Here is a 25,754-nt window from a genome sequence, read left to right as displayed (position 1 = left end):
AGTTTGATTTCGCCCTTCAGCTGCTTTCTCATTTATACATTTCCCCATATTATGTAGACATAAATGTAATAAAAATCTCAAGAGAATTGTTACAATTTTTATACTTGTTATATTCGTCTGTAATGCCATTGCATTCTTTCTAATTTTTGGTTTGGTACAATTGGATTGCAAATACGGAGGAGAAGAGAGTTATAATGTTAAATCAAGAATGACAGTTCAGAAGATTTTCAGTTTTTAAAATGTCTAAATCTCACCTGTTTTAGAAAAAAGATAATATTGCTGTTATATTAAGTTAGGTAAATTGAGAAAGTGTACAGATTTTTGTGAAAAGTAGTATTTCATATTTCATTTGTCCTTTATTGGGAATAAAATGCTATTATTTTAAAAAACTGAAAAGGATTTACTTTGAAAATTTTGGTTACTCGTCCAAAATATGTGATTTAGGACTTTGTGCAGCCAGTTTTGAAAGTGTGAACGATTAGGAGGAAACTTATTTCAAAGGACAGTATAGTGGAAGTGAGTCAATTCTTTTAGATCCTTATATTTACTTGAAACAAATGTTGGTTTTGTTACCTTATTAAAAAAGCAGTATTTAGCAAAAGGGAATAGAAGAAACATTGCTACCAAAGGTTAGTTTAGTTCATGCTTTTAAGCATTTGTGTGTGTGCGTGTGTGTGTGTGTGTGCGTGCACGTGCACGCACATTGTGGAATTTTTTTAATGGCTAGTAATCTTGATTTTAATCCTGTGGAGTAGAAGGTCATAGCCCGATTTGCAGGGATCCCTGTGCCAGGGGGTAGATAAAGGTCAATGGGTGGGATGCAGACAGGCATTCAGTGGACTCTTTGAAATTATATTCAAAGTTGGACATACACGTAGATTTCTGGGAACGCCATCATCAAATCCCCTGAGATCGTTTGGTCCAAAAAGGATTATGAGCCACTGCTGTCAAGAGAAAAAAGAGCAGCAATAAATAAATCATTTTAATTTTATGAACAGATTCTAAATTAACCTGCTGTCATACCTCTCTCTTGGAAATTAGGGAAATGTACTTTTATTAGCTCTCAAAATGGTAAATATTATTCCCTTAAGCATTCACTTAGCTGATAGTCTGAAATATTATATTGAAATGTCTAGTTTTGAAAGGCTTATAAATAAAATACCTCTGATTATAAATAATCAATTTTAAAGTACCCTGTAAGCCATAAAAAATGCAAAAGACCAGTGATATATCCTCTGCCTTCATGCCTAACTCATGCCTTAGGCATGGAGATCAATGTGTGGTGCGTCAGGGTATGTTTATTTTCGTCTATCAGCTGGATTTCACTAAGATTGAAGAAACAGTTGATAAACTTAATTTCTTAACAATTTGATGTCAGTGATATCACTGTCGGTATTTAAATGTAATTGGGTATTTTATATCCAGCCATGTTCCTAGTAGGATTTTAGACATTGGGCAATAATACATGAAATACACCCAAATAACGTAATTCATTTGTGAGTGAAAGACTTTTAGTTCCCTTCTCTTAACCGAGAATGGAGAGGAAGAATTCAGGAAATGAATGCCAACTAGCAGGGAGGAATTATGGGGAAATGAAGATTTCTTTGATTTGAGGGTGCAAATGGGGCTGGGCAGAGGCAGAGCCAGAAGAATCCTGGTTAGTTTAACTCTGACCCGTTTGATCCCAATGTTCTTGGCTTGGGGAGTCCTTGGTGACTTGTGCGTAGATTATCCATGGATATTTCAAGGGGGTGGGAAGTGAGAGCTGAAATAAAGTGGTCTCAGGATTGCAGTAAGAAAAACCCCATGCGTGTAATGACACACACACCAGTTAAACTGGGTGGAAATTTTAAATCTCGGTTTTCTGCCAGTTATCTTGAAATGGAAAAAACTTGCCCATTACACAATGTGCACCATGTCTAGGAGATTAAAACAAGCCACTTGTTTAGGAGAAGCGCCATTCTCCATTCCAGGATCAGTATGAAGTTCTCCTGGCACTCCTCCTGGAGCGCTCTGCTGGTAGAGTTGTTGATGGATTATGGGACGTTAGGGTCAAGTGAGGCCTGGGAAAGGATAATTTTCTATCCATTCCTGAGTAACCACTCCATGAACGTTAGCAAGCACCAAGAGGCCAAATGTAATATGTGCCTCTCATGTCAACCTCTCAAGTAGAGCTGTGGGTAAATGTTACTAGGTTTCTCTGCATACAGTGTAGGTCATTGGTTCTTTTCATAAATAAGCTTGCCAAGAAATTTCATGTGTAAATCAAATACAGTACATCTGTTTCTGAAAGCATTTTTCACTGAACCAATTTTCTATACCTTTTTCTTGTATTCTTTTCCTTAGCTTTTGTTTATATGGTTGCTATATTTTTCAAGCCTCATACCAGTCATATAAAACCATGATAAAACTTCATCAAAGCATACTTGGGCAAATTTCAATTATCAAGTAAAATTGTAAAGAAAATTTTTTTACTAGTTTGGAAATAGATCTACATGTTTGATTTTCTTCCCTTCCTCCCTCCTTTGTTCCTTGTCTTTCTCTCCCCTTTCCTAAAAAGTTAATGGCTATCATTATCTTCACCAAATTAGTGTTTGTATACCCATAAAAATGTCACTAAGCTTTGATCTTAAACTCTTTTCTCAAGGCTGAAATTTTTGGTGATTTAATACTATAGCGTGTGTTTGTATTTGAATCATAAAAGATTGGGATTTAAAAATAATTTCTTAGCAATAGCTAATATATTATAAACTATAAACCAGTTGACAGTATAGAGAACTTTTCATTTGAAGGAAGGAACACACCTGTTCCATATTTTTAGACACGTCCACTCTATTTCAAAAATAGTTTCAAAAGATTTAATGATTTTTTTGAGTCAGTTTTATTCAGGTAAAATCTACAATAAAATTCACTTATTTTAAGAATAGAGCTCATTGAGTTTTGACAAATGTTTACAGTGGTGTAATTAATAAACCACATGATAAGCCACTGTTATCAACATGTAACACATTTCCAATACCCCAAAAAAGTTCCCTCACACCTCTTTGTACTTAACCACTCTCCCCTTCCCTGTCACCCACTAATCTGGTTTCTGTCCCTATCGTTTTACCTTTTCTAAAGTGTCATATAAGTGGAATCATACTATGTGTAGACTTGTTTTTTGCTTTTTTCACTTAGAATAATGCTTTTCACACATGCTCACTTTTACATTGAATGTGAAACATCCTTTGGATGGGTATAGCACGTGATCCTTGAGAGAGCTTATGAGATCCTACACACTTCTCTGTGTTGCAAAACTCTCAGCAGCACTTTGGTGTTCTTAGGAAAGGTTATTGTGGATTGCTTTTAGGGTTTTAGGGCTCTGTTGGGGTCTCTGGAATACAAGCTCTTTATTATCCTAGCCTTCCATCCCTCTAACTTATTATTTGGATTGGAAGAATGATTCCAAAGACCATCTTTGCTTGCTTGATCCTGTATAATATCTTAAAAAAGACAAAAAAAAAAAAAAAGGCAGTTGACTTTAGTATGGCAAGGAATTGACTGTGTTTTATAGACTGTGGAGTGAGAGTGAGTATGAACCATGTAGCCCTGCAGGTATTTTGAGGTAAAATTCATTTTAAGGCACATACTTTGTACATAAGATGCGTTGTTTATGAAGTGTTTTTCAGGACTATGTAAAATATAATTCTGATAGCATATTGTAAATATAAATTCTGAACCAATGTGAAATTCTTAATATACTGCAAATTACCTTCCTTCAGTGGTTTTCCAATTTAGATTAACTTATGACCAGTCACCACGTTGTTCAGGTCCTGATTACAAATCTATATTGAAAGAAAATGGAATAGACTCTTCTTTCTTCACTGATTTTAATTTAAAACTTAATTCATCAGTGTTGCAGAAAGTTACAGATTTGAGAAGTTTGATAGATCCATTTGAATTGTTTATAAAAACATTCCCATGGATTGTGCATTTGGGGACTGCCGCTTGGTGCCCTTCTCTGTGTGTAGGACTTAGGACATCTTGTTGTGTGGACATGGCCATTATATTAGTGTCTTACTTTCCCTCCACTCACCAGTGTTTTATTTTGTGTTTATGTATTATGAATATTAACCATAAGCAGAGGGCTGCATTATTAAGAGACATTGTAAAGAATTAACATTTCTCATGTTTTATTGAACTTCCTTCCTTCCTATCTTTTTTTTTTTTTGCAGTCTCTCTCGTTGCCCAGGCTGGAGTACAGTGGTGCAATCTCAGTTCACTGCAACCCTTGCCTCCTGGGTTCAAGTGAATCTCATGCCTTAGCCTCCTGAGCAGCTAGGACTACAGGCACGCACCACCATGCCTGCCTAATTTTTTTTTTTTCTTTTTTCCGTTTTTTTTTTTGAGGAGTCTTACTCTGTCATCCAGGCTGGAGTACAGTGGCACGATCTTGGCTCACTGCAACCTCTACCTCCCGGGTTCAAGCAATTCTCCTGCCTCAGTGTCCTGAGTAGCTGGGACCACAGGTGTGCGTCACCATGCCTCGCTAATTTTTTTGTATTTGTAGTAGAGACGGGGTTTTACCATGTTGGCCAGGCTGGTCTCGAACTCCTGACCTTGTGGACCGCCCGCCTCAGCCTCCCAAAGTGTTGGGATTACAGGCGTGAACCACCGCACTTGGCCTGTATTTTTTAGTAGAAACCGGGTTTTGCTGTGTTAGGCTCGTCCCAAACTCCTGGCCTCAAGTGATCCGCCCGCCTTGGCTTCCCAAAGTGGTGGGATTACAGGCGTGAGTCACCGTACCTGGCCAAATTGGTCACGTTCTTGAGTTATCTGCATAGAGAGATCCACAGAGTTAGATGTCACATTTCCAGCAGTTTCCCCCCTCATTCTGGTGGTGGAGGAGTCAGACAGCATCTACGCCTCATCCTGTCACACATATGCATTGCATGTGCCTTCCTGGTGCCTTCTCTCTTCCTTCTGTGTTCTCCCTCCATGATTCTCTGTCTTTTCCTTGTTTCTTGTTTTTCCAATCCCTTCAGCATGGCTGCCTTCCCTCTGAGTGAGGAAGGTGTGGAGCAGTACATCAGGCATGTTCATTTTCCTCCAGCTTGCATCACTGAGTTAATGAGAGTCTGCCTCAGACAGAACTGCAGGTTTGAAGTCAGCGATGGAGAAAACTGACTCTGTCTTGGCGTATAATATACTGTTGAATGAAAGGGTTGTTGTATGTTTAACTTCCTCGTTTAAAAGCCTCCTCAAAACACTTCTCCCATTCAGGCTGTTCAGGCAGGTTCTCAGACAGTTGATGGGTGATGGCTGGGAAGTTCATTCAGGAGATTAGTAGCAATTAGTTTCAGATTGATCAGAAAAGAAACAGAAAGGTGGGGGAACTACTCTGTCTGCTGTATGCCGAGGATTGGGATGAGTGCTTCAGGAATGATGAAATCTAGGAGTCTTAAATATTCTTCTATTAAAACGCATACTTATCTTTCCTTTTTTTCCCCTGTATTTTTAGCTATAGATCCAGCATCCCACGTATTTATCTTTCCTAACTTCCATAAATATTTTCTCCATTTATCAGATAATAGATTGAATCCACATTTGTTTCAAATTGAAATTTATTCCTAAAGTTGAGTAATTTTACAAGTTACAAAAACAACTTACGGTAAATCTGTTTGTAAAGAAGATCAACCTTTGGTGTGATGTATCCTTTAATTTTTAAGAATTCTAACTCTGACTCTGAGTTTTAGTACAAGGGCTTTTTGGCAGAAGAGGTCCATACTTGCATAAGTCAAACAGTAAGAACACTAGAACTTACACATTAAAAACCTATTTGATATTTTCTCTTAATTGACACAGTGCCACTTACATTTATTGTTTCTTTTTAGGTTTTTTCCCAAGCAGCTCCCAAGGGTGTGATGCATTTCTTCGCCACAAGATGACATTGATTTCTCCGTCAGTATTGAAGAAATACGGTATTCCCTTTGACAAGGTATGTTAGTATTCATCTTACACAAATTAATTTTGTTTGTGTAGGATTTGTATTTAAGAAGTAATGTATCTTTAACTTCCAGTAGAATTTTTAGGATGTGGGTAGAGAAATTCAAATTTATGTTTTATAGCATATCAATTATTTATCTAAATCCTAATTAGAAATTAATTTCAAATATATTTACTAGAGATTTCATGTTGCTATAGTTCACTTATAATTATACTGAAAATAAAATGTAGCACATTCTATAAAATAAGAGGAAGTACTTCTATATTAAAATCTTTTTTATGAGTAACATAATTTATGTATATGTGATCTATTTTCTAAAAATTTCAGAGCAATTATTAGCAATGGGCTGGTTAGAATCAATGATTATGGTAGCACTATGTTGCTTGTAAACACATTTAGACATAATACAATCGAGATTTCATTATGGATAAAATTGCCTGATGATTTAATAATCTGATATTGCTTCTGCGAGTTTTCTGAAGATTAGGTTCTATAAAACTCAGTAGATGCTGGATCCCACATTCTTTGTGTCTATGGGTGGTTATTGGGTCAGAATTATTGCAGAGCTTAAACATTTTTATGTGAAGCAGCTGATATGAAAAAAGGTTTTGACCAGATAAATAAAAGCTCCCTCTCAGTCTCAGGAGGATTAAGTACTTAGCTGCTTGCAGAAACATTAAAAAATAGCTCTTCCTTCTTCTGTGTTTTTTATTTGACTTTTCTTCTCATAATCCTTGCTGCTTTCCATCTTGGAAGCTTTTTGCTTGTGACTAAATCTTCACATTTTCTTCATTTTAGGTTCTTACTGTGGCCTTCTTTGTGTGTGTGTGTGTGTGTGTGTGTGTGTGTGTGTGTGTGTGTGTGTGAGGGTGGGGGGGATTTGTTCAAAGTAGAAGTTTTTCAAGTGCCAGGATTCATTCTTCAGCTTGAGGTGATTCCCTGCTCCCTCATAAACTGTCTATGCAGCAGTCACGCACAAGATATGCTTGCTTTTGTGAACGTGCCCTCATCACTGGTTTACTCGCACGTTTTTACCATGAAAAAATCGTGCCTCTGAGATGTGCACCGTGGGGGCTGCCTGTGGGTGTAGGGAGGCACTAGGGATGGGCTGCAGAACTGCTGGGTACAGAGGGCACAGGCTGTGCCACTCAGAGGGACTGCTGTGGCTGTGGGGCTTTGTCCCATCTACAGACACCTCTGGGCACCAGGCTTTTGTGAGTCTCAGACACATCATCATCCAGTGCTTCTTTTAAGTAGTTGGCATCAGCTTCATTAGGTACTTTTACTTAAGTTGGACTGTTACAAGGTAGACATGAAGGAATGCAACAGTATCGCCAAGACACAAAATCCTTCTCTGTTCCTTTGGGGCTGGTGTTAGGTGTTGGTGGTAGCTTAAGGCTGATACGTGAAGAGAAGTTATGTGAGGCAGTAGGGCTGTGGGATTGGCTCCCTTTCCCCAGGAGGGAGGCCTCTGGAGCTTGGAGCTCTTTTCTAGAGGTGCCTGGCACCGTCTTTCTAGGCTGCAGCTCTCTACCAGTACTACATGGTAGATCGCTGGAGGCATTGGGCTCTCATCTGGTGTTTTGTGGATGGCTTCTGTCGAAAGTGGCGAGATGAATTTAAGTCCTGAAATGGTGAAACACCAGTGACTTTGAGGGTTGATTGGCAGTGGCACTTCCTCATATTTAATACTGTCACTTCCCCTTTCCACCTCAACACAGGGCTTGTGATGACACTGTATTCCTCAAGAACCACATTTACCTGGTGATGATAACGTAACATATGATAGGGCAGCAAAATGGTAGCACAGGCTGCAGGATGAAACCTCCTGAGTTCATTCCTGATTCAGTCGCATAATCTTTCCGAGCTTTAGTTTCTTCAGCTGTAAAATGGGATAAAAATAGTGACTACTTAATAGGGTTACTGTGACGAGAAAGATAATCTATAGGCAGAGTTTTGAATAGTATGTGTTGCATAGTGACGTACTCTTCCTCTTCAACTCAGCCCTCTTCCTGTAGGTAATAATATCTCAGTTGGAATACATTTTTTCCTTCTTTCATTGTATTTGCCATATTCATACATATGTATGAAAACATAAGTGTAATAAACAGCTGATGTCTGCATTTAGATTATATGCACTCTCTTCTCTAGCTTCTTTTATGGTATGAGATTGGGACTGACCTGTTTTTGGAAATGACAGGGGCCTAAAATTTAGAGTTGCATTCTGTGTAACAGGTGCTCTTTTTTTTTTAAATCATGGCATGAGCAGTATTTTCTAGGTAGGGTAGAGAAGGTTTGTAGGTAGGATTCCATGGAGCGGGAAAAGTAGTTTTCTTGTTCCAGTGGCAGCAGTCCTCCCTCTCCTCTCACCTTTATGTGGGAGCAGGGTGAGTTTTGTTTCATTACGTAATATAAGAAAGAAGCACCTAGATAATTAATTAGATTCAGTGAGACCAGGAAAGGAGAGAGTTGGGCTATGTTCTCACATGGCTCAGATAATGGAGCTTGAACCGTGCTGGGCACTGGTAAGCCTGTCTCTGTTGCCAGGTGACAACTGAGCTCATTGCAGCAGAACATCTTCTGGGGTTTCTTTGGCACGGGACAGTGGTGTTATGAGTTACATATCAGAATTGTTGGGAAAAATAATACTTTCCCCTGTCTCCAATACCATTTTAGCATCCATAACATGGCAAAGCTAATCAGTGGTGAAAGGTATCAGAAGAGTGATTATTACTGAGGTGGGAGTAGGGGATGAGCTGGGGATGGTCTAGGATAGGGATGAGGGAGCGCTCTTGGGTGATGAAAATAATAGGGGCATGGACCATTATCCATAGCACCATTATTCCTAGTGCCCAAAGTGGAAATGACCAAATGTCTGTTGGCTGATGAATAAATAAGCAAGTGTGATATATTTTATGTAATGGAAGATTATTCAGCCATAAAAGGGAGTGAAGTACTGACACATGCTACAACCTAGGTGAACTTTGAAAAGTTTATGCTTAGTGGAAGAATTCAGTAACAAAAGATCATACATTATATGATTCTATTAATATTAAATATCCATTATAACAAATCTGTAGAGACAGAAGATAAATCAGGGGTTTTCTTAGGGCTGGGATGAATGAGGGGCTTGGGGATGACAGCTAAAGGGTGAGGAGGTTTCTTTTTGAGGTGATAAAATGTTCTAAAATTAATTGTGGTGATAGTTGCATAACTTTGTGATATACTAAAAACCAACAAATTGTACACTTTAAATGAGTGAATTATATGGTATGTGAATTACATTTCAATAAAGTTGTTACTGAAAATAAAATACTTTAAAAAACACTATATGTATATACGGATATTTGTCCAAAGAAACAAAATACTACAAATGTAGCTATTACTATTTCAGTCTCTTCTCCCTCCCAGAGATAAGTAATTTTCTGAGGTTGATATATTTAATAAATATATTTCTTCCTTAGATTTTTATCATAAGAAAATAGGGGCATGGGATATACAGGTATATGCATTTGTCAAAACGGATCAAACTGTGCATTTATTATCTGAGCATTTTACTATATGTACATTATATCTCAAAGAAAATACAAGTTGTATTAGGGTCAGTAGGATAATTAAAAATGTGGTTTTACAACTTTTATTATCAGAGCTAGCAGAGAATACAGGCTCTGAATGTGAACATACAGCATTTGCTAAATACTTGGGCAATATGTGTCAAGGAGAAACGTTGCTTCAATGGCCAAATCCTATGAGTATTTTTATATTACTTTGCAGCAACTTAAAGAATGTAAAGATATAAGGGGTCTATCCTATTGGGTGCTGGATTAGAAACATTTTAAGATCAGATAATCCAAAACAAATATATTATTCCATTTGAAGGAGTGAGCAATAAATTTTATAATTTTTGTATCAGATAGATACTTTTTAAAAAAAGAAACAACACTACATTTTTCTTCACTTTTTCTGTAGACCATGGGATATTTTGTGTTGCTTTGGTGATTGTAAAAAAAAAGAGTCTTTAATCTAAAAAATAGAAACAGGGTAAATACATTTAAAATTCTTTTTTAAAGGCTCAGGCTTATTTATGCGAGTTATTTTAATTATACTTAAAAATGCACTCACTCTAACATACATATATTTGAATAATTCTTTTAACAGAAGTTTTACTGTGAAATGGACTGTGCTTAATTGAATGTTTTCTAGGTGCTAGGAAAAAATAATTCGATGAATACCACCAACTCTTTACCAACAAGAATTCATGATATAGCCTGCCAAGCATGTATTATCAAAGTTTTTGTAGCTGTAGCTTTAACAATGTCAGTTATTATATGATTTTTGTGTGTAACTCCAGTAATGCAAGTTATTAAAATATAAGAATATATAGCTGGATAGCTAATATGAACAAATTTACTTGAATAACCTGAAGATACCTTCAGTTAAAATGTAATAGCTTTGATTATGGATTGTTTGATTTAATTCAAGTGCCAGCAAGCCACATCCTATTTAGGAAAGTCTTTTAAACATTTCCTGAAAAAGCGCTATTAAAGGATTAAGTAATGAATCTGGTGGAACTCTTTTTGGTAGTACTCTGATATCAAGACTTTTTTTCTTTGTTTTTTAATGGGAAATATATTTTAATTGTATTCATAATTTGGGAAGTCTTATTTTTACAAAATAATGTATGTTTCCTACCTTGCAGATAACCCAGGAGGCTGGAGAATTCATGATCACTTTCCCATATGGCTACCATGCTGGTTTTAATCATGGTTTCAACTGTGCAGAATCTACAAATTTTGCTACTGTCAGATGGATTGACTATGGAAAAGTTGCCAAATTGGTAAGCTATGCCTCAAAAATAAAGCATAAATTAAATGTGTATTCTGGTTATTTTAGTAGGAACCCTAAGATCCTGTGCAGCATTTGTTTATTCTTCCTCACTGGCGCCATGTGCCTCTCACCACAGCAATTCACTTCAGGCTCGATACATTTATTTTACATAGCCAATATTACCAATTTTAGCTGAATTTGTCTGTTTTGAGATTAATGTGGAGTGATTTACCCTGATAGGTAATTTGATGCGACGTGTGTTTGCTTTTTATCTTGAGGCCCCCAGTTGGTGTTTTGCAAGATTTTCCAGTGGCATCATATGGCTGCATGTTAGATAGACTCAGATCTCTCCCTGTTTGCGATCAGTTCGTGGCTTAGAAAACAGCACTTTACAGAAGGGAGTGTCTGATAAAATTGTAGCAAGAGATGGAGGGAGGTTGGTAGGAAGAAATGATTAAAACTGCCCTTAGTGCAGAAATGAAATTCTTGAAAGTAATAATGTAGAACACATTTTAACAGGAAATACATGTTCATGTTAAATTTGGTATGAAATTTTGCATCTCCTGCCCAGTTTATTTAATTTAGCTCACATAGTGGGTATTTTCTTTCACAGGCAATAACTTCTATTAAATTTAATTACTTTCCCCCCTGTGGTGTTAAATAGAAGACATCTTCAAAGTGATGGTGGTTTCTATTAGGTTTGCTTCCTTTCCTGTGGCTTTTAAGGGAAAGGTGCAGGCTGGCAGAGGGCAGCTTCTAAATGAAACTGTGTGTTTTACAGAGGATGTAAAGTTGACGTAGATTTAGCAGAAAATGATAGATAAAGCGTATGTGGTCTTATTTTGGCCATTGCATGGCTCAGCTGAATATCATTCATTCTACACTGACAAACTTACATGTGGAGCCCTCAGGTGAACGTAGGTAGAAGTATATTTCGGGGAGACAACTCTTAGTTTAATTTACCTGTGTATTTAGAAAATTGCATAATATATTAAAAGATAAATAAAATATAGCCCTTTGGCAGCCCAGGAGTCATTCGAATACATTCTTGACATAAAGGAAAGCCCCTGGTATTAGAAGACTTTTTCTGTTCTAAGTAATTTCTGTTTATGCTGAGTAATTCAGAAAGGAACAGAACTGTACTACTACTTCACATTGTACATCCTGTGTATTCTAAGAACTCAGCGTGTGTACTTTGGCCAACCACTGCATTGCTTTTGTGGAAATGTAATGCTTGCATCTGCCTTGAAGCAGTATCTTGGCCACGAGGTTATAACAAGGTCTGTTATTTTATAGTTTGCACCTTTACTTACAGATGTAAGTCAGCTATTACAGCTGTTCAGAGTCACCACAAATATTGATTCTTGTTGAATACAGGTCTCAGAAGTAGCCTATGATATTGGCCACAATAGGACATTCCAGCCTTGGGGAGAAGCTAAACTACCATGTACAATGGAGTTGCATTTCCACATTTCCATGTGGAAGTAGAGTGGGTGTGGAGTGGAAGGAAGGGAGGCTGGTAGTGCTCGTCTCTGAAATCCCAGCCGACAGAGCCCATCACAGTTGTGGGAATGTGAAGTGTTGCACTGTGGTGGAGGAGGCTGGATCTGACAAGCAACTTTTCTTCTCTGGCTAGCCATGTAACATTAGGAAAGTCATTTATTCTTCATATATAAATTAGAAATACCTCTCTACCCTATAGGTTAGAGAAAAGGACTTAGGTATGTGACTACCTGTTTATTCAGTTTAGTAAGGGCTATGACTGTTTTGTTTGGTTCTGGGTACAAAATATTCAATGCTACAATGCCGTTTTGGCCAGCTAATTAAAAATTGCTCTAACTGAATGTATTTGAGATTTTTTCAGTGTTACGGCCACCCCTTACTTCCTTTGGCCAGGTGATGTCATCTGAGAATATATTAGTTGTCTCTTGCTGCTGTGGCAAATTACCACAAACTTTGCGTTTAGAACAACAGCCATTTATTATCTCATGGTTCTGTAGGTAATAGGCCTAGCATTGGTCTCACCAGTTAAATGTCAAGATGTTCGCAGGATTGCATTTCTTACTGAGACTCTGGGGAAGAATTCATTTCCTTGCTCCTTTGGGTTGTTGGCTGAATTCACTTCCTCACAGTTGTAAGACTAAACGTTCAGATTTGTTGCTGACTGTGAACCAGAGGCTGGACTTTTCTCCTAGAAGCCTCTCTCTAGTCCTCCTGTGTAGTTCCTGCATTTCAGAGCAGGCAATCCGCAAAATCCCATGTGTCATGCAAGATAGCGTATTCAAAGATCTCTGGGATTAGGATGAGGACATCTTTGTTGGGGGTGCAGGAGGGGAAGCATCTGCCTACTACAGGGGGTACCAATTTATCATTAACATATTTAGAATCTGCTTTGGGTTGGGGCAGTAGCTCATGCCTATAACTAGCACTTTGGGAGGCTGAGGCAGGAGGATTGCTAGAGGCCGGGAATTCAAGACTAATCTTAGCAACAGAGTGAGATCTTGTCTCTACAAAAAATAAAAACAAAAATTAAGAAAAAAGAATATTTAGAGTTATGTAACCAATTTTAGTTATTTTGCATAAAAACAGGAAAATAACTTTATAAAGAGATAGTTTTGAATGTTTCACTAAAATATCATGTGCTTTCTTAATTTATACCATCAATATTAATATTTTCATGTGTATTCTTGGATAATAAATTATCTTACATTACAGTAAGCTGAGTTAGCATTTTTTTTACCCAGATTTTGGTATCTTTAATCAGTTATTTGACACATATTTTTGATCTCCAAGTCTGATTCTTTAGGTAACCTTATGAATTTACTGTGTTGCATGTATATGTAGTTTCTAATCCCTGGCAAATTTGTGCACTGGGCATACATTTATGTGTTTTCCTGGAAACTGATGTGTAGTGAATTGCACTAAAAGGACTTTTAGCATTGAGGATGCCCATATTTGTCTTAATTCTTTGTCTTCATCAGTTTGTTCTAAATGGTAACTATAAAAAAGTCATTGTTCATAAGTGATTATGAACAATACTTTTATAATTACTATGAAAATAGCACTTTTTCATAATGAGGCATTGGTGGTGATGCCACCTGCTTTACCTGTCACATGGGGTTTATTGAATGTGTATAAGGATCTGATAAATTATTTGTTGTACAGCATTAAATAAGCAAAATAGTGCAGAGTGTGGGGTCTGCATACATTATATGTGCATATATGTAATCACAAACACTATGAAATATATATATATATATATATATATATATATATAATTTTGTGTAATACAAACCAGTATTTTTAATTAGGTGACTCAGAAAAGAGCTGTTACAGAAGGCAATTTGTTTTTTAATTAAAAAAAAAACAAGTAGGTTTTGAAAAGATAACCTCATGTTCCCCGATAGGGACCTTTTGATCATAAGCCAACAGGCTTTGTCATTAGGGACCTTTTCAGATGTCTCAGATGACTGGTAGAAGGGGGAGAAGTTCTACTTACGGAGACTAGGCTTATCTGCTGTGTGCCAGGCATCATGTATGTTTCTATGAATTCATCACTCATGAGTGCATTGTTCTATGAGAACAGGGGTGAGAGTAGAGTTGACACTGGGAGGGGTTCAAGGTCTGCTTCCTTTGCTGTTGGCTACTTGACTTCTTCTGGTGTCCCTGGAGCAGGACTGGAGAGGGGGCTCCTGTGGCTTTCATCGGAATCTGTTACTGACCTATTGATATGTGATAGTTGTTCAAGAAATCTTCCTGGCTCTTAAGATTTGGGTACATTTGATTAGAAATTTCATTATTTGTGTAAAGCTCAGATACACTTCCAAATTTTAGCAAATTCCTGGATGTTTGATATTCTCAGCTGAATTATTGTATTTAGGAGAGGTGTCTGTCCCTGTGCGTAAATTCTCTGTTTTTTCAGTCCTTCAGTCCAGATGGTCTTTTTTCACAGTATCCATCCAAACTGCCTCATCTCTCAAACAGACTTTTTTTGTGCGCATGGATTGTGTAGAAGATCTGGGGAAAATAGGCAGAGGAGAGAGTGAAGGGACATTTACCTTTTAGTTTTGGTAGCTGCTTAGTTTGACCATCCCTGTTTCTAATACTCTCTGATAATGGCCCAGGTCTTACCATTCTTCTCATTTCTGTCTTTGCTTCTGTTTTCCCTCAATGAGGACCATTCTGCTCTCTTGTCTTAACTTGCAAAATATAGCATAGCCAAATCCTGTAAGATGCTCCAGAACAAAAGGGCCTTGCATTTAGCAGGAATAACTGACCTAAGAAGGCAGTTGTGTAATTTTCCCCCATATTTCTCTAATCAAAGACAAGATCATTACTGAAAAAAATTGAGAGTGATGTTTCAGGTAGTCACATGTTCACTTGCTGCTGATGGGCAGAGGTCAGATTTGGTGAGTGCCCAGTGAGTTCCTCCTGTGCTACATGTGTGTACAAAGAAGAAAGACATATATATTGTCTTCAAGGAGCTTTCAGAAAGAACAGAGGGGCTTTTAATAAAACTCCACTTGCAAAGTTGTAGTATTAATGGAACGTCACATCTAGTTCTTTGTTTTAGGAATCTTTGTAGCTTTGAATGTTGGCATAACAGAGTGAAATTCAATTATTTTTTCTTGATAGAGATTTAAAAATACTTAACAGCTCGTTTAGCAGTTGAAATAAGACATTCGTGCATATTTGAGCTGACTGTTTTCTGTTTCTGGAGCATTCTTTCCTTCTGTGGTGGAATGAAGTCCGTGATTACTCTGTGCAGCTGCTGCCGTGACACTCACAGGTCTGCTTCCTGGCCAGGTTGGATCAAAGCGCTGGCCGGCAGGTTGTATTTCATTTTTCCGTTTGCTGGGATGAAGTGCAGTTGTTTGATGTTAGGTTTGATGGATTTGTTTGCCACTGCGTTCATTAGCTTCACATCAAAAAACTGACAGGCTGTTAAATGAAACTTTGGCTTAGATTTTCAGCTTGACTGTTTGGAGACATTTGTGAAGATATTTTGTGTTTGTGTTTCAGCAGCCTCAAGCACTATGATTGTCTCGAAGGGAAGAAAAGTCATTTACTGTACTGATTTTCTTGAGTAAAAAAGAATCATTGTCTTGGGGACAGTCATATCTCGTTTATACCGTCTGAAGCAGTGTATTTATTACAGTGTGTGCAGTGAAAGAGACTTACTGTGTCAGAATAAATATTATCTTATTGGAAGGAAAGGTAATAGTTGGTGACACAAAAATGATATCTTTTATTTTAATTTTAAGTGATCGTATTAACATGATATGTCAGAAAGTTGAAAAACTGTACTGCAGAGCTGGGAATGTTCTCTTATAAACTCCAGGAGTACTACCTTACTATCTAATTTTAAGACATTTTGATACTTGAATCCTCAAATGTTTGAACAAGTTTAAAAAGAGATGATAGAATTTTAAAACTGATTTCCCTTTAATCTGGCAGGGGTTTCAACTATTAAATTGTCTAGCATGTAAGTGCCATGATGTGGGTTCATTCTATTTTATATTTCAATTCTCTAAAATTAAGTTAGATATTTCTTAAATCTGGTAGCATCCTTCCAGAAAATCTTTAATCTTGGGCAGTCTTTATTAAAACAATCAGGGATCATTTTTGTGGTGAGTCTCTAGGTTATATTTTAATATGCTTTTGATCACAAAATACTAGTATAGTGATATTTCTCTGTTCCTGTGACATGTGAAGGAAAGAAAATGTAGACTGCTTTGAGTATTCGTTTTAACAGTTCTTGGCATTTCAATTTTAAGTGTCTGACATGACATATATAATATGAACTTAGTGAGTATGGGGATTTTATGTTCTGCATTTTTTTTTTAATTTTACCTCTACTTTTTGCTGTTTCTGATTCCTAGGTTCTGATGGTACAGTGTAACAGAGCTGATGAGTAGTTTTGCTGCGCTCTTTTATTTTTTTGCTTTACTTTTAAGAGCATCTATAGGTTCACAGCAAAATTCAGAGGAAAGTATAGAGAGTCCCCATATTCCCCTTCTCCCCACATGTGCATAGCCCCCCACATTATCAATATCCTTAACCAGAGAGGTGCATTTGTTACAAATAAAGAACCTACATTGATGCATCATTATCCCCCAATGTCCATAGTTTTTTTTAAACTTTTATTTTTTAAGGAAACCCAGGCAACCAGACCAAAGTCCATAGTTTACATTAGGGCTCACTCTGGGTGTTGTACATTCAGTGAGTTTGAACAAACATACAATGACAGGCATCTGACATTGTAGTATCATACAGAGTGGTTTCACTGCCCTATGAGTTCTCTGTGCCTTTTCCATGGGGGGGTGTGTGTGTGTGTGTGTGTGTGTGTGTGTGTGTGTGTTTAACTTGCTAGCTCATGAGAAACCTCTACCTCTGGAGAGAGTGTTCACACATCTGAAAGAAGTATTAAGAGATATGAAGAACATAGTCACATTATGTCCTCTTTTTATACTGAAAAAATATTGAGTTGTGGGATTCAGGATATCTGAAACTTCAAGAAGTCTGAGACTTCAGGTATGATGGTATCAAACCAGTTGGTTAGTATATATTGCTGAAGTCTGGAGCTAGGGAGCCTGATTTCATTTGTTGTTAACTTGCATTTGCTGCATTATGGGATTTGAAAGGAAGTGATAAGCCTCATGATGCTGATGTTTAGTTCTTGACCTGAAATCAAGGCATTATCTGCTTTTGAGTCTATAGTTTGTCAGTACCTTAAAAGAAAGTAAATTTGCCTTTTGAATAACCTCTATACTCTATTGAGAATTAGTTTGTTTTTAATTCAGTCTAGTTTCTTGTAGTTAAATACAATAGTAATAATAGTTGACATTGTCTCCAATATGTCAGATCGAGCTCTGGGCACTAGACACATGTTATTTTTCTTGATCAGTGATGATGCACATTCAGAGATAATTGCTTTCTGTCCTATACTGGCCCCCTTTTTACAATGTGTCATTTTCAGGGTGGTCCTATATCTTACGTTGAATTGGAGGGAGTTTGGGATGAAGAAGAAAATAGGGCAGTGAGGCCCGGCTTAGATGTAGGTTTGCCCCCAATGTCCTGTACCCTTCTGGACTCATTTTTCTGGGTGTAATGGCTTAAATAAGCGCCAGCCACGTGTGTGATTTGTGGGATCACTCTCAAGATTCTTGAAGATTCAGAATGGTCTTGTCCCATGAAAGCTGTAGCTGATGTCACCACCAAGTGGCTTTGGACTCTATCTCACAATTGGTTGAGTTTGGATTCCTAAAGCCAGTGGAGCCAGGGGCATGGTGGCATACGCCTGTCATCCCAGCACTTTGGGAGGGTGAGGTGGGAGGATTGCTTGAGCCCAGGAGTTCAAGGTTACAGTGAGCCGTGATCACACCACTGCACTCCAGCCTGGGCAACAATGCAAGACGTGTCTCAAAACACAAAGAGAAGCCAATGGACGTGTTATTTTGGATTCGTCTTCTCTGTCGATAAACCTACATGTGAATTCCTTTTTAGTCTGTAGTGCAACCGTCGTTAACTCTGAGGCTTTGACTTTGCTCTTTGATTAAGGCGGTAGGGGTGAGAGCAAAGGTTTTCTACCTTCTCTTTCATTTTATCCAGTGTGTGTGGGGAAGTTCTGAGGCATCTGTCTGGATAAAAGGACTTGTGTATAGAGAATGAGGTCAAAGTTAAGGGCCACCTATCTCAATGTATGTTTGTATGATTATCAGGGGCCAAATTTTAGTGTAGCACTTTTGAAGCTTTAGGATTTTTTTTTTTTTTAATGCCTTAGTTTGGACTTTTCCATGTTTTTTCAGTGTTTCTAATAGTAAACACATAGGACAAATTTTTACTAAAGGCTCTATTCTAGATATGGTGACTGCAGAAGAAGGCAGAAGTTGGTAGTGTGTTTTCTGGCTCATGATTACCCAGAAGAGAAAGCAGTGGGCAGAACATGAGGTGACGTTTGAGAGAAGCAGGCTGGCCAACCCCTGGAGGGAAGGAGGGACTGGTGGGAGAGTCAGCAGGGCCCTGGGCACCCCCCAGAGTTTGCCATAGTCAGATGCCCTGGCTTCCCACAGCTTCTCATCCATGCAGGCTTTCCTGCACTTCCACCCCTGCAGGTTCTGCTGAGGTGACACACAGTGGTTTATCTCAAAAGGGCTCTTACCTCACATAAGGGATTGTCAGATATGTGCTCCTAGGGTTGGTGCAGCAGCTCAGCAACCTCCTGAGGTCTCATGCAGTTCCCGTCCTTCAGATTCACTGTCTCTGGGCAGGCTTGTCTTGATAGCTGTGCTTACTTCAGACATCTTGCTGCCAAGGGCAGGAAGCGAGACAGTGTGAGAACTAGGCTCATCTACCCCCATTTGCGAGGAAAATCTTTCCTTGAAACACACTTGAAAACATCCTTTTATATCCTGTGGCCAACTGTTAGAAAGGCTGGAAAGGTAACTGGCGAGTAACTGGTGTTTTTAGGGAAAGGGGCTCTGCCTGTGGAGAAGAAAGAAAAAGATGGAAGAAAGAAGGAAAAAGATTCATTGACAGAATCTGCCACAATATGTGCTTCTGATACCTCATTTCGTGACACATACTTACTTTTAGCACCTATTATTTGGTGGGCCCTGTGCTGTGGTTAAGAAACTAAGTAAGACATGTAGTTTCTGTATAGTGGCGCTTACAGACTTCAGTCTATGTTCTCAGCTCTGTGGAACATTATAAGTATGGACCCCTGGCCCCACCAAAATCAGTAGGATTAGAATATCTGAGGATAAGGGACAAACATTTGCATTTCTGAAATCTTCCTGTGACTCTGGTGGATGCTGTGGGTTGAGAGCCATGGGTTTTTAGGAAGTTAAATTAGGCCTCTGTTGTTTGGGTTGGGGTTCTTCTGCATCTTCTATTTTTTTCCACCAATATGAATTTTGAGTTCCAAAACATTAACTTAATATCTATTTATAAATTGGAGATGTGTAATGTTTTGTACATATATCATTTACAGTCTCTTTTCTGCAAGAATTAATAGGTGTTGTGAACACATATAGAATTGTGCCCACATATTTCATGATCAAGTAAACATGCCCAGTAGTACTTTTAAGGGGAGGAAGGGAGAGTGTTGGAAAAGAAATAGAGTAGATGTTAAAGATAGGAATGCACTGTATATACCTCTTTCTGAAGAGCTTAGTAAATGTCCTGATGGCTGTCAGGAGTGCACGTAAAAAACCCAACATAATCACCTGGGACTGTGTTGGAATTCTGGTTCTGTGTGGAATAGTTGTGTGACCTGGGACAAATGACATGTCTCTGTGAGGCTTAGTTTTCCTACCTGTAAAGAGGGCGTTCACTTGTGCCTCACAGGTTGTGAGGATGCGGGTGGTGATGGGAGAACTCGCCTAGCACCATGCCCCTCGCCCCAAGTACATATTTAGGAAGTGATTCATTGTGGGTCATTTTTATGTCAGGGAACTCCCTGAATATTAATTTGGGGGAAGACTGGTGGAGTTCAGGCCTGAGGTGCTGAGAAACAGTGTCTGTGGGGACAGTGTTTGCAGGGTAAGTGTCAACAGCAGGCTGGGCAGATGGATATTAGATAGTTTTACTGACTTCTCACTCGCATTCAGGTGTACTTTTTGCTAAAATGAAGGCAGTATGAAAAGAAGTGCCAATAACTAACAGTGGGTTTTTGTGGACCAGATTGCTGAGAGAAGGAATTTGAAGGAGCTGTTGTTTATATCTTCAAAAACACAGTGTAGCTCTTGTGACCCTTGTTGAATTTGAAAGGCCGTGTTTTGTAATCCCTTGGAAAAAACACCATCCTGGATGGTAGAGATTACTGCTAAGCTTTGACTGTATTTCCCACATCAGTTTCATACACTTCAGGTTTTTTGATTCGATTAAAAAAACCCAATTAGTTTCTATTAGCTGTTCAAAATTTTCGTAAAAGGTATTTTTGTAAGGCCTGATAATCATTTTCATTGATTTTTGGCAGCGTATTCCCAGTTCTTAGGAATGCATATTCAGGGTTGTCCTTTGATTTTGAGTGTTAATTTTTTAAAAAGGTGACTGTTTTGTTGATTATTGAAATAGCATGAAAACTTGTTTCTTTGAAGGTAAATAAAATTGAAACAGTTTTCAAACTTATATAATGATTTCTTTTCTTTTTTAAAATCATATTAGTAAAGATAATAAGAAAATGCCCAGTCCCCAGGAGAATGTAGTTGGTAGAGTGGGCACTGTGTTCTCTTGGCAGGAATATGATTGGAGTAAGCATCCTGAAGAGAAGGTGGGCAGTGTGCATCAGTCTTGGTAAACATCTTCTTGCGCTTTTACCATTTTGTCACACTCTTAGGAAATGAGCAGAAATGTAGGCAAAAGGTGATTGTTGTAGTGCCAGTTTTATCAGTGAAAATAGAATTGTAACTAAAATGTCCAATGATATAGGAATCATTGAATAACCAATTGTGTCCATACACTATAATTTTTAAAAATTTTACAGAAAAGCGTTGGAAAGGAAATCACTATGGCTAATAATATTACTACCCAAATATCCATTGTTGAAATTTGTAAAAATAAAATAAAAATATTTAATGACACCCTTTCTAGTTTATTAAAGGTAAAAAACTGTTAACAGTTCATTGTATATCTCTTAAAATATCAGCATATATCTGTATCTTTTCGAAAATCTACACAATGTTATTCAAGATCCTATACATTATTTTGCAATGTCTTTAATATATCATTCTGTTCAATATATCTTTCATTAGCCGGGCGCGGTGGCTCACGTCTGTAATCCCAGCACTTTGAGAGGCTGAGGTGGGCAGATCACTTGAGATCAGGAGTTCAAGACCAGCCTGGCTGACATGGAGAAACCTCATCTCTGCGAAAAATACAAAAATTAGCTGGCATGGTGGTGGGTACATGTAATCGCAGCTACTTGGGAGGCTGAGGCAGGAGAATTGCTTGAATTTGGGAGGCAGAGGTTGTGGTGAGCTGAGACTGTGCCACTGCACTCCAGCCTGGGATACAGAGTGAGACTCCATCTCAAAAAAAAGAAAAAAAAATCTGTATCTATATCTATCTATATATTTATACCTATATCTATATATATCTTTCATTTACGGCAAGTAAAACATTTTTGGGTTATAGATACTTACTAGAAGAAAATTGTTGTAGCGTATCCCAAAAGAATGTTAGAGGTGGTTTGCAGTGGATTTTTTTTTTTTTTTTTTTTGAGGGGCATCACAGAACCACAGTAGTATATAAGAGTTCATTGCACAGATCTTGTTAACAAATCAGAATGTTGAAAATGAACACCTTAGCTCATGGCTCTGTTTGCATTCCCTGGGTGCAGAGCAGATGGTAGGTGGGCTTGTGCTTGGTGCACGGGTCCAGTCTTGTCTTTGTTGATGGGCTGTGTGCACACCTGTCACCTCGGCTTATTCCACTACAGTTAATACTGGAAGAGATTTATAATGCCTTTGCAGTTTCTGTTTTACTGAATGACAGCATTTATAACTGGGTCTGTATATTTGAAGGAATGTATTTTTAAGAAAAACTTTAATAAATTCCTTTAGTAATGCCTTTCTCTGGCATCATAAAGGAGTATTCCAGTGAATTTGGAAGATACGAGAGGAAAAAGTAACTAAACGGCTTTAGTCAACAGTTTTGTGGCAATGGGAAATTAAACTGGGAATAACACAAAAGAAAAAAAAAACCTAGCTTGGTTTCTAAGTACGAGCCTAGGCAAGGAGGGCTACATTAAACAAAAAACAAACAAACAAACAAATCCTCAGCACAACAAAATGCTAACTGCAATAACCATAAAGGATACTATAGATTTAAAACATTATTGTCCATTGTTGCAGAGAGCAGATGGTGCTTAAAATATCCTTTAATTTGATGTGCTTCTTAAAAGAGCAAACAGCCAAAGAGTATATATCATCTATATTAAAAAATTAAATGCAAGCTTTTCTATTTTTGAGGATGCCATAGTATATATAGTTAACGAGGAACAAATGTAGCATCAGTATGCCAACAGGGATACACATTGGAGGCCGTCTTGGCAGGAGATTGAGGGATAGATGAGGGAAAAGACTATGAAGAAACACTTCTAAACCCTGATTAGCCCTTGTATGAAACTCTTCTCGGTTATATAATTTCCCCTCAAACTGACTCTACCAAGTGTTGATTGTCCTGAAATGTCTGGATTGTCTTACAACTACAGCCATTAGTTTGGGGGAACATACTTAGGTATATGGTCATAATTTTTAGAAAACATGGTTTCCTCCTTTAGTCTTTGACATTTGTTTAGAATATCAGAGAGGTTCTTCTGAATTTGGGTGCTGTTTACACTCATGACCTTCAGAATTAATGCTGAATCCTAAGCCCTAAAATGATTCTTTTGAGAAAGCATGACCAAGACTTCATAACAGATAACTGCCGTTCTCAGATTTGTAGGTGGGTTTAACTATAGCAGGGTATCTTAAATGGCATTTCTGTAGTGTAGGGTCCTTGTGATCAATTTATGTTGCTTTTTGATCCAGTTACTATACAGACATGTTTGCTGGTGTTATTGAGATGGAAGGTGTCTGGGGCAAAGCTAAATCAGCCTGTGACTTCACTCAGCCCCTCAGACTGAAAAATGTGCTGAGCACAGATTCTCCTTCAATTCCTATTACCCTTTATTTTATGTTCACACTGAGGATCCTGCCAGTTAGAGTGGCCTCTGTGTAAACGAAGAAAAGGATTTGGAGTTCAGATCCGTATTTCTGAAAGTATCCAGGCTTTGAGTTGTGGAGAATCTGAAGCCCAGATTCAAATGACTGAGTAAGTGACGCATAGCTACTTACCGAGAAAATTGGAAAGATGCAACACACTCTGTTTTCAAAGAAACATTTTGAGGTTGGAAAGTATACAAACATAGAATTTCAAAGGGCACATGTCAAGTTTAGTTGTAGATTAACATGATGCTGTGTGTGTTGATTTCATGATGAGAGAGCACTTTTCCCTTGTTTTTTTTCTCCGTTTGCTTTCTGGAACTGATGGACATGATTGCAGATGGTGTCAGATTTGTTTTCTTAGAAGTAATTATTATTAAGCATTGAAGTAAATGGTACTTCTCGTTTGTGGAAACTCCACAGGGTAAACCTCTCTAGGCAACGCTATGGAAGGAATTCTCAGCATCGTGGTATACAGTTCCTAAGTACCTGTTGTTGTCTCAATAGAGTCTATGGGCGAATTGGGAGATTAGTGACTCCAAGTCTTCTGCCTCAGTGGTTTTGTCTCTGAGGCAAAGGGCTGGCACACTGACCAGAGCCTCCCACCTCAGCCTCCCTAGTAGCTGGGACTACAGGTGCTCCCACCTCAGCCTCCTGAGTTGCTAGGACAACTACAGGCCCACGCCGCCATGACTGGCTAATTTTTACATTTTTTGTAGAGATGAAGTCTTGCTTTTTTGCCCAGGCTGGTCTCGAACTCCTGGGCTCAAGTGATCCTCTCGTTTCAGCCTCCCCAAGTGCTGGAATTATAGGTGTCAGCCACTGTGCCAGGCAGGTTTGGTTTTTAAAAATTTCTCTTTGGGTTACTAAAAGTGTTTGGCATTACATGATTTTTGTAGTTATTTGTGCACAGTTGTAGACTCAAGTGAATTTTAAAATGAAATTGCCTTTAAATATTAGTATGGCAAAAATGAAAACAGCATTGCATAGTATTGTTTATTTATATGGGTGACGTAGATAGGTATTTTATTTCATGGGAACAATCTAAGATTTATGATATGGATCAAGGATCCTAGAAACTATTCTCGTAACCAGTTTTAAACAAGTTCATTTATAACACCTCTGCCCAATTTTACTATTGTGAGAATATGCTTACAAGCAGTAAAGGATTGACTCAATAGATTTTTAGAAAAATCTCTGCTATGCAGCTGTTAAAAACAGCAGGGTGTATGTATTGATGTGATAATGATCTTCAAAATATATTGTTATGTGACAAAGAGTAGTTAAGGAATACTTCTTTAGCGTGAAGCTGTATTTTTAAAAAGCAATCTTAAAAATATGTAAATTGAATGAAAAATAAATGAAAGATAAACATGGTTAATGCTATGGCCAGAGGAATGAACTTGAGATACAGACAGGCAAACCCTCATCTTTTATGCGGTCTACTTCTGTGAGGTTGACATTCATTTATTTATTTTTTTTTGCAAGTCTATTTTCATGTATTATTTAAAATTCAGTAAAATTGTTGTTAAAGTTTTCAGTAGTATCTGTACATGTAGAGCTCTGGACCAATGTCTAAATGCATCTTATAGACACATAGCAGAGATGTTTTAAAATTTGTTTCCTTCAGAATATTTAACTTGTAGCCAAAACTTTAGGGGAAGAGGGTAGTATAAATATGTGTCTTTACTCATAGGACTTTTTCAGCATTTAAAGCATTACTCTGTAATTAATAATTGATATCTAATTAAGGGACATTTCACGTTGATTCTAAAATGGAAGTAAACAGCACTAATACAATTACTAACTCAAAATGCTGTTGAAAGAATTAAAGTGGAATTCTGTGTTGAAACTATATTCAGATAAAATGGAGTTCTTTATTCCTTGTTGTAAAAACAGCCTGAAATTTTGTATTGGCTTTGGCTATGTATTTTTTTAACATTTTCATACAATTAAAAGTCACTATTAGACTGTAAATTGTATCATGGACTATGGTACTTAAATATTAACATATTAAATTTTCTACTCAAAGATTCATAGACTGTGGAAAATTCACCAGCAGAGGACAGTGTCGCTTCATACATTTTTTTTCCTGCAAAGTCCTTTGTAAGGAATGGATTTTCCTTATAACCTTGACCTAGAGTCTTAGAAGGTATTGGTTATACATTTGTAATCGGTATGTTTTATATTGAAGAGAAGAAGATAAAAATGGATGTAACTTAATGTAGTAAGGG

The 25,754-nt window shown here is 37.7% G+C and overlaps 1 protein-coding gene across 27 annotated transcripts in view; it reads left to right on the top strand.

Annotated features, from left to right (window-relative positions):
- The window catches only part of KDM4C (lysine demethylase 4C), a 404,595-nt gene that overhangs the window by 113,334 nt on the left and 265,507 nt on the right, over nucleotides 1-25,754 (top strand). For all 27 annotated transcript variants that reach the window (XR_010148777.1, XR_010148778.1, XR_010148776.1 and 24 more), the window contains 2 exons: nucleotides 5,874-5,977; nucleotides 10,686-10,823. Coding sequence is in view for 21 of the 27 variants with exons in the window: in XM_001144352.6 (XP_001144352.3) it covers nucleotides 5,874-5,977; nucleotides 10,686-10,823 (242 nt within the window). In the remaining 6 variants the exon portion in view is untranslated. The remainder of the gene's footprint in view (nucleotides 1-5,873; nucleotides 5,978-10,685; nucleotides 10,824-25,754) is intronic.

The sequence above is a fragment of the Pan troglodytes genome, chromosome 11, assembly GCF_028858775.2.
Source record: "Pan troglodytes isolate AG18354 chromosome 11, NHGRI_mPanTro3-v2.0_pri, whole genome shotgun sequence".
NCBI classification, from domain to species: domain Eukaryota; kingdom Metazoa; phylum Chordata; class Mammalia; order Primates; family Hominidae; genus Pan; species Pan troglodytes.
The sequence above is the reverse complement of the archived record's forward strand: the minus strand, read 5'-3'. Positions and strand labels throughout refer to the sequence as shown.